Raw genomic sequence first — 15,847 nt, forward strand, 5'->3', positions numbered from 1 at the left:
ATCACTGACCAGAGAGGTTCCCCCGTGAGCGCTACGCAGACACGCGAGTCCCCGCCCCACAAGGCCGTGGGGCCATGGCCATCGCTGGTACAGAGGAGGCTCTGCCCACACATCACCGCTAACACGTCAACGGGAGAGCAAAGCATCTGCCACTGAACAGGCTCAGAGAGGAAGGGGGGCGGAGCCGTGTGCGTTCCAGGAGGGAAGCAGCCGAAAGACAGTCTGGGTCCCGTGTGCCACACACAACAGGCCAGACGGACCAGGGCAGAGTCCACGTGGGCAGTGCCTCCCCACGCGAGTCCACACGTCCTCCAGCGGCTGTGTCACTAGAGGACATCACACCGCAGCACGACCTCGTCACCACCCACGAGGGAAAGGCACACTGCCACAGCAACGAGTGTCGGGAGACAGAGGAGCCGAATGAACACGCAGCTGCCGGTGCCCGTCTAACCACGGCGCCGCGCCTCTGAAACCAGCAGTGTGCTGCCCGTCGCCTGCGACTGCAAGGAAGAGTTCTTTCAATGCAGTTACAAAAATTACAAAAAATAAACTGAGTGCTTTGTATGGAATGAAACTGTTCCCCCTTTGTATTTAACAATCTTTTAATTCCCTAATTAGGCTTTTTATTACCTAAACATCTATAATACTCTGGTTTCAGATTGCTCTGAAGTGTTTCAGCTTCTTTTCTTATTCTAAAATGGCCATAACCACATCACAAATTCAGTCTAATGAAGTGAAAGGTAAGCAGGAAAATGATTATTTCCTAGTATGACGCTAACCTAGCTGAATAATCACACATCTGAACTGAAGGGATCGCCAAGGAAGGCCCCCACCCCACCTCCACCGAGCAAGAAGCGAAGGCACAGGAGGGTAACTGACCTGCACCCAGTTAATCGAGGCAAAGGACAAGGGAAGAGTCAGGCTGCAGCTACTCTGCAGCCCCGCCCTGCCCCGTCCCGGGGGCCCTGGGACTCCCCCTCAGCACCCCCAGCTTCAGTCAGACCGGCTGCCGGTTTCCCCAGGTCATCGTTCCCAAAAGACGGGCGACTGCTGCCGTCTGACTGCAGAGAGCAGGACAGGCCCAGCCGCCCGTCCCGCAGGGTGGCCCCCGACAGCCAGCGCCACCGTGCCCCAGACGCAGTGACCGGACTGCTGCTGAGTCCCGCTGCTGTCACTGCACGAGGTCCAGACATGATTTCCAGGCCTGATGGCAGAAAGTAAACAGGCGCAACCTCCGTGAGAGAGAAAGCACCATGCCCTGGACGGCCCGCCGCCAGCTTCGGCAGGCTCCGGGACAGGCGGGGTCAGCCTTCCAATACCGGGGCAGCAGGCCGCCCGCACGGCCGCCCGTCACGGCCGCCCTGGCAGGGTGCGTGTTCGAGCAGAACTGAGAGATAAAGGAATGATTTGTAATCTTTTCAAGATGGGACTCACCACAAGACTTTATGTTTAAACTAGACTTTTTCATAATATAACATGCAATTTGCTAAGCATTCAGGGAAGAATTTACCATTAAATTTCTCTGGAAGCTTGGCGATTTCCACCAAGCCACCCGGACAGGCAGCGATCCTATCAAGGGCCCGCTCCGTGGCGCCGCCTCATCTCCGCACAGTCCCTCCCGTGGCTGGAACTCGCGCCCTGAGAGTCCCAACAGCACCGCCGAGGCGTTCAGCGCTCGACTGTGCAGCACGGTAATGCTGTACAAGGCACAGTGACAGGAACAACACACACCAAATACCAGAGGGCCAAGTGAGCATAAAACTCACGGACACAGTTACAACCATCTACGTGGCTCAGAAAACAAGAGCGACTACAGCCACAGAGCTGGGAATCTTTAAGTGACCAGGAGCCCCCAGCTGGCAGTGAGGGGGTGAGTGACACAGTCCCTCGGTGCTGTGAGGCGGCAGAGCAGCTGTAACGGACACTGAGCGAGAGCCTGCTCCTGGGGCCGGCAGCCCGCGGCAGGGACCCAGTCCCGGCTGGGTTCCCAGGAGGAGCAGCCCTTGCGCCCTAGGGGACGTGAGTCTGCCACAAAGAGCCTGAGGCAGGCGGTTTCTAAGATGCCTTCTGGTGCCAACCTTCCGAGTCTGCAGTGCACACGAATTCACGTGACCCGAATCTCTGCAGCCCCTGGGGCTTCCAGCCTTTCTGATTTCCTGGAAGTGCCCGAACACAGTGCCCAACATTTGGGACGGCCCCCCAAACCACACGGGCCCTTGGCTGCCCCATCTTGGCAACAGCCCACTGCAACCTCGCTGTAACAGCGGCGTCTTACCACAGCGCGGCTCCTGCGGAGTCCCCTTCATGAACAGCATGCAGGGGGCGGCGTGCGTCAGCTTCTTCAGGCGAACCTCGAGGTCTTCTTTGGGGTGCTCGCTCCCGCCGGCCGGGAAGGAACCCACTGAGGCGTGCCGCTGGACTTTTTTGGTCAATTCTGGGGCGTGTGCACCATCTAACCGGTCGATTTTCTCAGAATTCTGAAGTCAAAGAACTCATTTAGAATAGGCGAGACATCCTTCATCACCTGGATACTCCAGGCTCCGCAATATGAACAAGCACACACCCCCACGTCCAGCCCAGTTGTAAAGGGTCAGCACTGTTATCAGAGAACTGTTTAGAATCTGACTGCCAGCTGCCTGCTTCTCGAGTTTAGAAATAATTGACTGATCTCTGTTTTTTTTCCCCTTTTTGGGAACATCGTAGGAAAACACCTGTATGTTTTCCAGTATCAAATCCCACACAGAGGTGGTGTTTTAAAGCCCGTGGATTTGAAGGCAATGGCACGCTGATGCCCCTGTGACTCACTGGGTGGCCGTAAACGCGAGGACCCTCGCACTCAAACCAGACCCCAGGCCAACGTCCCACAGAAAGGACTCCCACCCTGGAAGGGACGAAGCCCTCGCTAAGCAGGAGTGAGGTGTGAGGGGACCGGGTCGACAGCCGGGCATGCCCTGCAGCACAGACCTGCGCCACGGCCTGGCAGAGCTGCCGCCACGCCAAGGCTAGCCAGACGTCTCACTGTGCCCGGGGCAGCCCTACCGCCACCTTTCAGCCAGCGGGCCAGCGTTCTAGGTCTGCAGCGTGTGTGTGTGATTTTCTCGAGAAGCCCCAGTTCTGGCTGCTGGACCTCGACCTCTGTCACTTTGCCAGGGCCCCAGACAAGCAAGCACTAAGGCTACAAGGAGAAGGGGCAAAGCCAGGAACATTTGGGGGTCGGAGGCAAGGGCAAAGGAACCAAACAGAAACCCCGCGGCCCAGGATGGACAGAGAAAGTCTGGTGCCAGCTTCAGCCTTACCTTGAAAAACAGGAAGGTGGGGACAGAACTAATTTCATATTTTTCCGATACTTCAGGAACAGCTTCAGCTTCCAACTTTAAAAAGAGAGAATTTGAGCCTGATTACAAAAAGGAGCTTTTGTAGGACGGCAATATGCAACTCAGTTTCACAGGCATTGCCGCTCCAAGCAGCGGATGTCTTTAAGGAGCAGGTACAAAGTCCACGGCACATCCCCGTCTGGATGAGACCCACTGGGCCGGCAGGTCACCCTCCCAGTCCGCAGTGGGGACACAGGCTCAGAGGTGTTTATTTTGTCGTGTGTTTCAGAAGACGCCTGGAGGCTGTGAATGAAATTTTCGGTGCACCAGTGACCTCGCGCATTCCCAAGCATGCGCAGCCCCTATGGCACTGAGGCCCACAAATCGGCAACCTCAGCTGCGTCACGATCACAGCGCCATTCTCTGCCCACAGCGATTCTCACCGTTTGCTCTACTGACTGATTCCAAGAGGCAGTGTGTCGTGACCGGCAGCTGCAGCTGCTGCAGATTACCAAACCAAGACGAGCATTTCCTCAATAAACTATTGACGTCCAATGAATCTCACTTGTAACTCCTGCAAGGCTGCTGGACACAAGCAGACACCCAGCGCCCGTGTGAGCACCCGTGGCCTGAGATGACCGCCTGTGTCCAGTGCCTCACCTGCAAACGGGGCGCGGTGGCGTCTGGGACGCGGGCTGGACGCACTGAGTGGCAGTCTCCCCGCGCTGAGATGCAACCACGCAGGCTGCAGGACCGTATAGACAGTGCGCTCTGAGAAACGCCCAGACACACTGTATCTTTGCCCACAGGGTGGCGATGTGAGCTAGACCTTTAAACCCATAACACCCTGCATTCACCTCACAGCTGTAGGAAATCAAAATTATTTTTTTATCACTTTTATTAATGTTTGAATACAGCTATCTCCATTTGCCCAGGAAATAAAAATTATTGATAAATTGTATTGTTTAAAGCTCTTAAAATGTAGATACTACATTTCTCCAAGTGTGAAGGGTCCACCGGGCCGGGCGCCTGTCCCAACTGGAGCCCTAACCGGCCGGCACTCACGCCCAGGCCAGGCCAGCCCGTCCTGTCCCGTCCAGCGCTCCCACCTCACACCCTCTGGGGGCGCTCTCACTGCCTTCATGCTTCCTTCTCTAGAACACCCCTTGAAACCATAGTTTTAATCATGTTCACTTTAAGCGTGTCCGTGTGACGAAGCTGTGCACACTGTAAATCCACTGGCAACAGCTACGGGACGAGAACAGTGAGACGACCAAGCCATGGGCGACAGCTCTCGGCACGGACTCTGAGGCTGCGCGGCCTGCTCTCTCGCACGCTTCCACAGTCACACCGAGGAGCAGCAGGACTGGGCCGACAGGGTGGCTCCTTGTCTTCTGGCCTGTGACTGACAGCTACCGAGAGCCCCCACACGCTGGGCATCGGGCTAGGCTCACTACAGAGTCCCACCTTTGGGAGCCCTGGATTGTAACAGGAAAGTGAAACAAATCCAAAGATGGCGACACGGACCGAAAACAAGACGGGTGGTCTCAGCTCCGAACAAAGCCGGCAGTGCCCTCACTCCTAATGCCAGAGACCTGTAGGCCTTGAAAGCTGGCCTCTCCTCCCTCTGCTGCTGCTCTTGGGAGGGCCGCCACGGACCACCCTTCGGGGAGTGCACAAGCCACTGGGTGTTCCTGCAGAAGCCAACGGACCCCCGAGAGCCTCCCTCTCTGAGCCCCCGGAGACCAGGCTTTGTGAGACACAGGCAGCGGAGATGGGCGAGTCCCCCTGAGCACGGCCAGGAGAAGGGATGCAGGTGCAGCCACGGCCCCGAACTCCAGGGCATCTCGAGTTCAAAATCATTCGCAGCAGCAGAACTCTTTGGAAGCGAGCTTGTGAAAATGAGTGATAACGATGAACAAAGAAAATGAATAAGCAAGTATTTAATGATGACCTGCATTCAGGAGGGACCGAGACATCCCTGAGGGACACAGGTGACATTCAGGGAAGGCCCTTCACACCTGCAGGCCCAGCTGCTCCCCCCCACACACAGTGGGCTCGGTCCAGAGACGTGCCCGAAGACCACAGCTAACAAGCAGCGGGCGGAGAAACACACCAGCCGGGTCTGTCTGGTGACAAAGCCGTGCTTTCCTCACTGGCGTCACCATCTGCTGCTCCAGCCATCACGAAGAGAGGTGACAGCTCCAAGGCAGGGCTCGTACCTGGCTTCAGGACCACAGGAGCAAGCCAACGCACGCACGTCCAGAATGGAGTCCCCACAGAATGCCTTCGGTGGGAACCACCTGCTTCCTGACCGTGACCCTCAGGCCCGGACCGTCCCCACGCACGGGCCGTGGCTGTGCAGAGGGGGGACACAGGGGCAGGGAGCTGTGACTACAAAGGCAAAGCCAGAATTGGGGCGTTCTCTCTCTGCAGTCCACTTCAACCTACCAGGGGCCACCACGGCCACCATGCCACTGAGGCCGACAGCCGTGGTCCGACCCAGGCCAGGCAGGGCTCGGAGCACAAGGTGCGCTGGCCCTCACAACAAGAGGCATTGTCCTGGCGGTGTCACCTGTCAGGAGAAGCTGGGACTATGAGAGGCTCGGCGCCGAGGCCAGGCTCCCAGTGCCGCTGGGCTGTAGGAGCAGGCAGTCTGGCTCCACACCATGCCGCCGCATTACCAACTCCCACGGCCACTCACCGTTGCTCACTTCGCTGACCTTCCGGCGCCACTCAGTGAGCGTGACCTTCTGCAGATGCCCTTCACCTGGCTCTCCGGGGCTTCTCTCCCCCTCCCTAACTCTCAGACTCATCTCTGGCTTCTCCCTTCACCTCTGCCAGGCCGACCTGGCTGCCTGCCCCAGGACTTGGGTCTGAGCCTGCTCAGCCACTCTTTCCCCCAGTGGCCTCACCTAACCCACAGCTCCAGGTGTCCCCAGTACAGCACCCAGCTGGTATCCAGGCCAGACCCCTTGCCTCGACTCCAGGCACGTACCTGGATCCCTCCCAGCTGTTTCCCATGGAGACAAGCTTGATTAACCCTCTCCCTCCCCCCTACATCCAATCCATCAGTAGGTCGTCTGGGTTCCCCCACCAAAACCCAAGCTGGGTTGGACCGTGACATCAGCCCAGTGCTCTGTCCCTGCTAGTGTCCTGGGCACCTCCCGCCAGCCCACGGAAACAGCCTCCTAGCTGCTGTCCCTGCTTCCAGGCTGTACCCTGTCCTGGGCAAGCCATCGTCCACAGCAGCCAGAGCGCCTGATGGAGACTGGGCAGGGTCATTTCCACTGCACTCGGGGTACGGCCACACTCTCTCTGTCCACGAGGCCACCTGGCCCTCTGCCCCTCTACCGTCTGCTCCTGCTAGCCCCGACCCTCAGAGATTCCCCCAGCTCATCCGACAACAGTCTCCTGCGCTAGCCCCTTCCAGCCCAGCCTAAGCAAAGCGCCCGCCCACCCCGTCCCCACCGTTCACAGCCTGCCCTTTTATTTCTTCTGCAGCACTTACAACCACCCAACGTGGCCGTGACAATGCTACCTGTTTGCTGTCCACACCCGCAATATCCCATAGCCCCAGGGACTAGCACAGTGGGCAGCATATCCGTGTCCACCAGGTAAACGCTGACGGAGTATCGCATGACTGGCGGCTGCTATTCCTGAGCCAAGAGCAGAAACACACACTGGCCAGCAGGGGCACCGAGGCTGCAGCTGAGGGGACGCTCGAGCCTAATTCAGGGACATTCTGTTCAACCTCGTAACATGTGACAGAAAAGAAAAATTTTTCTAAATCAAATTCTTTCTTTGTCAATCAAATGCAAATTTCAAAATAGATATTTAAATGAACATTTTTGGCAACTTTAAGACTTTTGCCAAACTTAGTGCACTAGCAACTAATAAACTGTGTGAACTATGTTGTTTTTACTACCGTGACGACATGAATACAACCTAGGGCGTTTTTCAGATCTAGCAATTCTACTAGAATTTCCCGAGAGACGTTTTTAGATGCCTGAGAAGCACTAGAGTTCCTAAAAAGGTAAACCCTAGTATGTAAATGCCGCAAAACCCAAGCCAGCGGCTGTCTCGGACCCAAGACCCAGAAATGCTGCTGGTCGGTGGTGCCAAATGACACGGCCAGCGGGTGACCTGAGCTTTCCCCCACGCTGTCCCTGACACACGCACTGCCCAGAGGGTCAGAGTTTAACAGGGTAAGGCCTTCTGGCCAAGATGGAGGCGTAGGTGGACACACTGTGCCTCCTTGCACAACCAAAAGAAGGACACCACCAAATTTAAAAACAAAAAACCAGAACTGCCAGAAAATCAAACTGTACAGAAGTCCAACAACCAAGGAGTTAAAGAAGAAACACTCATCCAGACCGGCAGGAGGGGTGGAGACAGGCAGCCAGGCGGAGAGGACTCCGGGCAAGCTGGCACGGTAGGCGGTCCCACATTCACACGCAGATAAACTGGGAGGAACAACTGGGGATGAGACAGACCGCACAACCCCATGTTCCAGTGGGAAATAAGCCTCAAAACCTCTGGTTACAGAAACCTGTGGGGGTTGTGGCAGGTGGGGACACTCCCAGCCTCACAGGAGAGATCATTGGAGAGACCCACAGGGTCCTAGAATGTACATACACCACCCACATGGGACTCAGCACCAGAAGGACCCAATTTTATTCTGGGTAGTGGGGGAAGTGACTGAAAGTGGGGTGAGAGACACCAGCAAGGAAGCAGCACTGTTCCCTCTCGGCCCCCTCCCCAACAGACAGCGTCACAACGCAGCCACGAGCGTTACCCCGCCCTGGTGAACACCTAACACCCTGCCCCTTACCACGTAATAGGTGCAACAAGACAAAAAAATACGGCCCAAATGAAAGAACAGATCAAAGCTCCAGAAAAAAATAGAACTAAGTGACAAAGAGATAGCCAACCTATCAGATGCAGAGTTCAAACCACTGGTAATCAGGATGCTCACAGAATTGGTTGAGTATGGTTGCAAAACAGAGGAAGAAGTGAAGGCTATGCAAAGTGAAATAAAGGAAAATGCAGAGGAAACCAACAGTGATGGGAAGGAAACCGGGACTCAAATCAACGGTTTGGAGGAGAAGGGAGAAGTAAACATTCAACCAGAACAGAATGAAAAAAAAAAAAAAAAAGAATTCAAAAAAATGAGAAAAATGAGGAGAGACTTAGGAACCTCCAGGACATCTTTAAACGTTCCAACATCTGAATCATAGGGGTGTCAGAAGGAGAAGAGGAAGAACAAGAAATTGAAAACTTATTTGAACAAATAATGAAGGAGAATTCCCAATCTGGCAAAGGAAATAGACTTCCAGGAAGTCCAGGAAGCTCAGAGAAACCCCAAGAAGTTGGACCCAAGGAAGTACACACCAAGGCAGGTCATAATTACATTACCCAAGATTAAAGATAAGGAGAGAATCTTAGAAGCAGCAAGAGAAAAGGACACAGTTTCCTACAAAGGAGTTCCCATAGACTGTCAGCTGATTTCTCAAAAGAGACCTTACAGGCAAGAAGGGGCTGGAAAGAAGTATTCCAAGTCAAGAAAGGCAAGGACCTACATCCAAGATGACTCTATCCAACAAAGCTATCATTTAGAATGGAAGGGAAGATAAAGTGCTTCTCAGATAAGGTCAAGTTAAAGGAGTTCATCATCACCAAGCCCTTATTATATGAAATGTTACAGGGAGTTATCTAAGAAAAAGATGATAAAAAATACGAACAGTAAAATGACAACTCACAACTATCAGCAACCGAACCTAAAAAAACAAAAAGAAAAACAAAAAGGAACTAAGCAAAGAACTAGAACACGAACAGATTCACAGAAATGGAGATCACATGGAGGGTTATCAGTGTGGGGGGGGAGTGGAGAGAATGGGGGAAAGGTTCAGGGAATAAGAAGCATAATTGGTAGGTACAGAATAGACGGGGGGGTGGTGGCGGTGGTGGTGGTAAGAATAGTATGGGAAATGGAGAAGCCAAAGAGCTTATATGTACGACCCATGGACATGAACTAAGGCAGGGGAATGCTGGTGGGAGGGGAGATACAGGGTGGAGGGGAATAAAGGGGATAAAAAAAACTGGACAACTGTAATAGCAAAATCAATAAAACATATTAAAAATAAACAAACAAACAAACGAACAGGGTAAGCTCCAGAAATGATCCATACTGACCAGGTAGACCTTCAGAAGTTAAATAGTGTGAGCTCCATCTTTAAGACGGTTGCACACTTAAGAACACAACGTCTGTCCAGAAAATATCCAGCCATGTGGTATGAAAAGATTTTAATTGAAGATGTATAAAATGCAAGAAACTTTGTACACAGGACAATGACACCTCAGTCCCCTTCAGAGGAGGCACCTTGGGACCTCACGCAGTTCTCCCAGTCACCACCAGCTGCCCTGTCGTATTTTCCTGAGTCTCAACGAAGGTCTGAAACCCCTTCCCTTTCATCAAAGGTGACTTTAGTTTGGGGAAAAGCCAGAAGTCGCAGGGCACCAAATCTGGGCTCTAGGGGGCTGAGTTACCTGGGTGATTTGATGTTTCCCCAAAATTTCTGCATGAGACATGACGCACGAGCGGGCGTGTGGTCGTGGTGAAGCTGCCAGTCAGCAGCTGCCGCAGCCACGGCCCTCTGTGCTGTATGTACCGCATCTCAGCCGACAGAGGACACAGGTGGGGCTCCTTACCAACTGTCTGGCCTGGAAGGGAGTCCTTGTGATGGACAACACCTGCCCAAGCAGAAAACACAGCTGCCATGGTCTTATCTGGCTGCGACTCTGCTGCGCCCGCTTCAGGCATGGAGAACCAGGCGACTTCCACTGGGACGACTGGGCCCCCGTTTCCAGCTCATAGCTGCAGACCCAGGGTTCATCTCCGGTCACGACCTTCTTGAGGAAATCCAGTTCATCGGTAACGGTCTGAATCAAGTCACCAGCAACTGCAGCACGACGTTCCTCCTGCTCTGGTAGCAGAAGCCACCAAACGAATTTTGCCACGAAACATTTCATGCCAGGATCCTGCGTTGAAATCTCAGACACAGAAGCTTCTGGAACCCCCAGCTCAGCCTCTAGTCCTCGCACTGTCAGTCACCGATCTGTGCTGACCGCAGCCCGTCCCCGTTCAGCAGTCTCAGGCGCGCTGCTTGCTGCAGGCCTTCCGGAGCGTGGGTCACTTCCGACAGACTCTCGACCACCTCGGAAGCGTTTGTGCCGCACTCACTGCATCGTCCCTGAATGCCTCCTGAGTCATCCTAGGGGTTTCCACGGAGGAATGTTCAAGCTTTACGCAAAACCCGATGCAGATTCGTTGCTCTACTCGCTCAGTCGTTTTGAACATGACAGCCACACAGACGCCGGGGCAGGATGCTGGGGGAGGGGCGGGCAGGCTGGCATGGCAGGTGGGAGCCGCCTGCACAAAGCAGTTTAGAAGAGGTGGGGTGTATGTTCCCGCCTCAAGGACCCCCCAAGACATCCCCTGACTGACCGTCCCACCACCAGCACAGACACAGTTCAGAGACCAAAAGAAAGGCGACAGGGGCACAGGGGACAGACCCACACAAGATGGTGTGACTTAAATCATCACGCCCACACCTTCAGTATACACAATTTTTATTAAAAAAAAATAAAATGAAATGTAAAATTTCAAAACTTGCCACTGCTATAAAAAATGCATTGATCTGGACCTCGAATGCAAAAGAGGGGAGCCCAGCCCGGCCATCACCCAAGACGCCTCGCACGACCGACTCTCCCCGGCCCACTCTCCCCTGGGTACGCCGCTGGGAGGGCTCCGTCCACCAGGCAGCGACGGGATGCTAAGTGTGTGCTCATTTGAGTCAGTGCCACCAAACCGACTTCACGATATTCAAAAAGGAAAGGCAGTGGACACTATACGTAACTTTATTCTGAATAAAAATAAGGTTTCTACCACACTTAGCAATATAAATCACTTACGTGTTGCCTCAAAGCCCCTGGAGGTGTGAGCACCTCAGGACCCAACCAGACGGGGCAGACGGAGTGGGTGGGTGGCCCAGCGTGGGCCGGCCCCAGGACAGCCTGTGCGCCCGCTACTGCCGTGCCAGTCGGGACACGGGGGCACCAGCCTCAGTCGTGCAAGAGTCCCACCCGCCAGCAGCCGAGTGCAACGCGTGCAAACCCCTCGGACCAGAGCTGTGTGCTGACTCCCCTCGGGTGCTGTCTCACCATTTTCTCCACAGTAAAAACCGCGGTGGTCACAAAATTTTTCTGTCAAACTATGGGAAACATCAAGTTTAAGATCACCTACGTAATGATTCTTCAAGTCTAAGTCACAGAGTGGACTAATCCCTACACTTCCCAATCAAAAATGCCAAACTACTGTAGTCGTTAAAAAAAAATCACACGAGAAGACACAGAAGGGGCAGAACACCAGTGCTCACCCAGAAGTTCCAGAAAGCTCTGCACCAGAAAAGCAAGTCACCGAGACCCGTGCCGCCTGCCTCTTCCGCCAGGACACGCCGACAGCGCTCGCGAACACGCCCCTTCCCAGTGGCTGCCCGAGCTTCAGCCGCCGCAGCCTTTTAAACGGCCTCTGCCCTCCCTGACACCCAGCGGAGGGCAACTGCGCCACAGAGCGAGGGTCCAGGCAGCAACTGCACCTGGCAGGCCGCCCACCACACGCCGCCCTGCCCACGGACCGCCGGCAAGGTTGGCTTGCTGGCACACTTCAGCACCGAACAACGTACAGTCTCGCTGCCAAGTGCGGCACCGATGTGAGAAGTAACGCTATCTCCGCTTTAAATAAATCATGCCGGTGGCAGCTAGGAACAATGTGTTACCTGCACCCGTAACACCACCCACAGAAAACAGGCTCGCAACAGTTACCATCACCCTGATTGATCTTATGATTGAAATGTTTAATCATTCATTTCACTTGTAATCCTTATCTGTTATCACTGGCCACCCATGCAGCTTTAATGCCCCCCTCCATTATTTATACTGGGCATTTTAGGGTTACCTTCTATGGTTACGTTACACATTTCACTGGAATTTTAAGTAAGTCCTTAAACTTTAAGAAGCTCGCTGCTGTAGTCATACTTGCTCTGCCTGTACACAGAAGCCCTGGGAAGGACCGTCCAGAATTAATGTGAGCGGTGACGTAGGGGAACAGGGCTGACGGAGGGAGCTACATGCCTTCGCAGCGCCGCCTGTCATGGCTTTGATTTCTGAGCCAGGGAGTGGCAGTGCCTCCTCGGGCGCAGCGAGGGTCTCAGGACCATGACCCTCCTGCGCAAAGGGTCAGCCGCCCAAGCCCTGCCTGCGCTTTCGGTGCAGGCACGAAGTGGCATGCTCACACAGCTGGTGTCATTTTGAACTCTGTACATAGGCATATTTGCTAACTTGTCTTATAAACTCATAAATTTTGTGTTAAAAAATAAGGCTCTGGGTTTTTGTTTTAAATCCCAAGGACCCAGGCTTTTGAATACAGGGTGTGCCTGCCTTCCCGGTAATTCGTTTCTGAGACTCTCCACTCCTCCTCTGGCCTGGCCGCCCAAACCACCACGAAGTCCTGAATGACGACATGGAACATGCTGGGCCCAGAGAGCCGCAGTCTCCCCTTCCTGGTGCTCCCCGCCCAGGAGACCCCACGACACAGCACGCCCAGGCAGCACAGAGGCAGACAGCAAGGAGCCTGGCCGGCTCCCTCCTCCTCACTCGCTGCGCAAGTCAGCGGGCACGCAGGCCCTCCCCGAGGCTTGCCACACCCCAGGCAGCGGCTTCTCTCTCATGCCCCAGTTCCCGGCACCCTGCACTCTCCCTTCTCACCCAGCTCTTCTCTGCTAATGTTTTCCCATACAAACACCACCGTGGCCCGCAGTGCATGGTCTGGTCTGCTCTGCCTCCAAGCGCCCCCTGCCCCAATCCAGTCCTGCCCACCCCCACGCACACACTAAGGGACGTGTGCTGAGTGTTACACTGCCCCGGTACTACCGTGGCCATACCGGGGAGGTGCAAACGCCTGTGAGATCGCTAAGACTGGTCTATGACAAAAGTGACAGGCCCCGCGACGACGAGCGTACGGGACCCCTCGCCGCCCCTCTCCCACACTGGCCCCTACGAACGCCTGCAGGCCGTGGCGAGGGGAGGAAGTACCTTCAGGAAGCAGACCTGCGGGTGCTCTCTGGCCAGCTCCGCCATCACATCGTTCATCTGAGCGCACTGCGGGGCCCACGGCGCCCAGAAGTGGACCACGACGAGGGACCTGCGGAGAGAGCAAGTGTGGCTTTAGAAAGCGATGTCTCTTCAGAAGTAAGCCAGTACTGGCACAATCATCTCCACACACACCTTCACGAGAGCCGCCTGACCCCTTCTCGCCCTGCCAGGGCTAGACGAGGACTGAGATACAAGGACTTGCGAGGTCTCAGACCCTTCCAGGGGAAGGTTGAGTCACCGACGGCCCTCGAGCCAACACCTGGCTCACGTGGGGCGGTCCCGATGCTCACCCACTGCGAGTCACGTAAACAACAGGCTCCTTACCCCCAGCGAAGGTGGGGCCCCGGTTCCCGCAGCTCAGGCACAGCGCTCGTACGAGACGGCTGCAGAGGCACGATCACCCTCACTGCTAGTGTGCACCTTTTCACCGGGGTCGGATGATGAAGGAGCACAATCGTAACCACAGGAACAGGAATGAAATGCTGAGAACAAAAGCACGCAAGCGCAAAGCGTACAGAAAACAACTGCTTCTTACAAAGACATACTTTTTATACTACGCTACAAGACGTTCTAAAAATAGACAGTAGGAATAGACAGAATAGTGGATTAATAAACCTCTGATGAAATTCTTACATAAAATGGTCCTGACAAAGACATCTCTAAGCTGCTCGTACCAACTGAAAAACTAGTTGTAAAGAGTTGTAAGTTGAGCCCTGGCCTGTGAATGCAAAGGTCACGGTTTGGTTCCTGGTCAGGGCACCTGCCTGGGTTACCAGCCAGGTCCCCAGTTGGGGGCTGGGTGACTGAGCGATCAATGTATCCCTCACACATTGATGTTTCTCTCTCTCTCTCTCTCTCTCTCTCTCTCTCTCGCTCTCGCTCTCGCTCTCCCTCACTTCCTCTCTAAAAGTAAATAAATAAAATATTTAAAAAAAAGAATTCCAAGTTCAAATATAATCCCAACCCCCTTCCAAAAAAAAAAAAGCATCTGGGAAGTGAGGAAGAAAACACAGTTTAAGTGCACTGTGTGGACAGAGGAGCCAAGGAAGGTGACACAGGAACACGACACGAGTGGGGCAGAAGCCACCGCACGGCATCCCAGCACGGGAGGGAGGGGAGGCACTCAGGCTCAGAGGCGGTGGCGCAGGGGCTGGTGACAGGGGAGGCAGGGTGTGGCACTTTGTTCCGGGCTCAGGGACAGAAGGCCGACAGTGGCACCAGACAGGACTCGGTGCAGAAGCCACCAGCGAGAGGGAAGGGGGTCTAACAGGCGGTTGCGGGAAACAGTCTGCATGAGACCTGCTGGTTCGGGAATCAAGAAGCGGTTGGCAAACAGTTGGCGTCAGCACCGTGCTCAACCACGCAGCAGAGCCTTTGGGGCTCCTCAGCAGTCACAACAGGACAGATGGAGGAAAAGGGACCAGGGAGTGGACCAGAGGACCAGACACACGGCTCGGGGAGAGGGCCTCACCGAAGTGCAGATGGAAGGCAGGGGCACCGTCCAGTGCAGCAGGAGAGGACCACCAGCGATGGGGCGTGGTGGGAGGCGGGGCGCACCGGGCACCTGCTCTTTACCCCGTCCCGCTGCGTACAGTGAGAACTAGGCAGAGGCAAGCATGTGCTCAAGGGTTGGGGGTTTTAATACAAGGAAGTCCGGACCACGCAAAGGGACTGGGAGAGGCTGAAGAAGACAGGGCAGCCGAGTGGGCGAGGACTCCGAGCGGCAGGAGAGGGAGGCACGGAGGGATTGTCCTGGAGAAGAGGGGCTCTCCCCTCTGGGCCTGAAGCAAAGGCACCACAATGGGCACAGGCACAGATAAATGCATAGGTGTTGGGGGAGGGACAAGTGGAAGGACAGCTCGGGAGATGCTTTTGCAAGTCCTGTTTTCCCAGGTCGGAAGCAGGGTCAAGGCTGAAACCAAGGAAGAGGGCAGACAGGGGCAGAGACAGGGCTGACGCTGAGGGGAGGGCTCCCAGAGGGTGCGTGGAGCCCAACAGAGGAAAACGGGAGGCCCTAAAGGAAGACCCACTTGAGGCTAGAAAGACGCTCTGTGGGCCCCAATCCCTGCGTCCCCTTTTGCTTCAGCAGAACTGGGCAGCGGCAGAGGGCGGGGAGGTGGCCTGGGGCCTGAGCCAGAAGCTCCGTGTCTCCTCCAGTACTGCCTCCCCCTGCAGCTGCCTGGGACCCTGCCTCTGTGTCCTGGCTGCTGGGATGCAGGCCAGGGACGTCTGCCCGGCCCTCAAAATCCCGCCTCTCTGCCCACTCCAGCCACTGTCGCAGAGCCTCTGCTGAGGATACAAGGGGCCCAAGACCTAAGGCG

General features: G+C 55.1%; 1 protein-coding gene across 2 annotated transcripts in view; it reads right to left on the reverse strand.

Moving 5' to 3' along the window:
• GLRX3 (glutaredoxin 3) overlaps positions 1–15,847 on the reverse strand; it is a 30,062-nt gene that overhangs the window by 11,144 nt on the left and 3,071 nt on the right. Inside the window, exons 2-4 of one of the 2 annotated variants that reach the window (XM_053922801.1) lie at positions 13,482–13,575; positions 3,297–3,371; positions 2,276–2,477 (exon numbers count right to left, since the gene is read on the reverse strand). In XM_053922801.1, coding sequence (XP_053778776.1) covers positions 2,276–2,477; positions 3,297–3,371; positions 13,482–13,575 — 371 coding nt within the window. Of the gene's footprint in view, positions 1–2,275; positions 2,478–3,296; positions 3,372–13,466; positions 13,576–15,847 lie in introns of both variants that reach the window. The other variant, XM_053922800.1, reaches the window with a different exon arrangement.

The sequence above is a fragment of the Desmodus rotundus genome, chromosome 4 (assembly GCF_022682495.2).
Source record: "Desmodus rotundus isolate HL8 chromosome 4, HLdesRot8A.1, whole genome shotgun sequence".
Classification (NCBI taxonomy): Eukaryota; Metazoa; Chordata; class Mammalia; order Chiroptera; family Phyllostomidae; genus Desmodus; species Desmodus rotundus.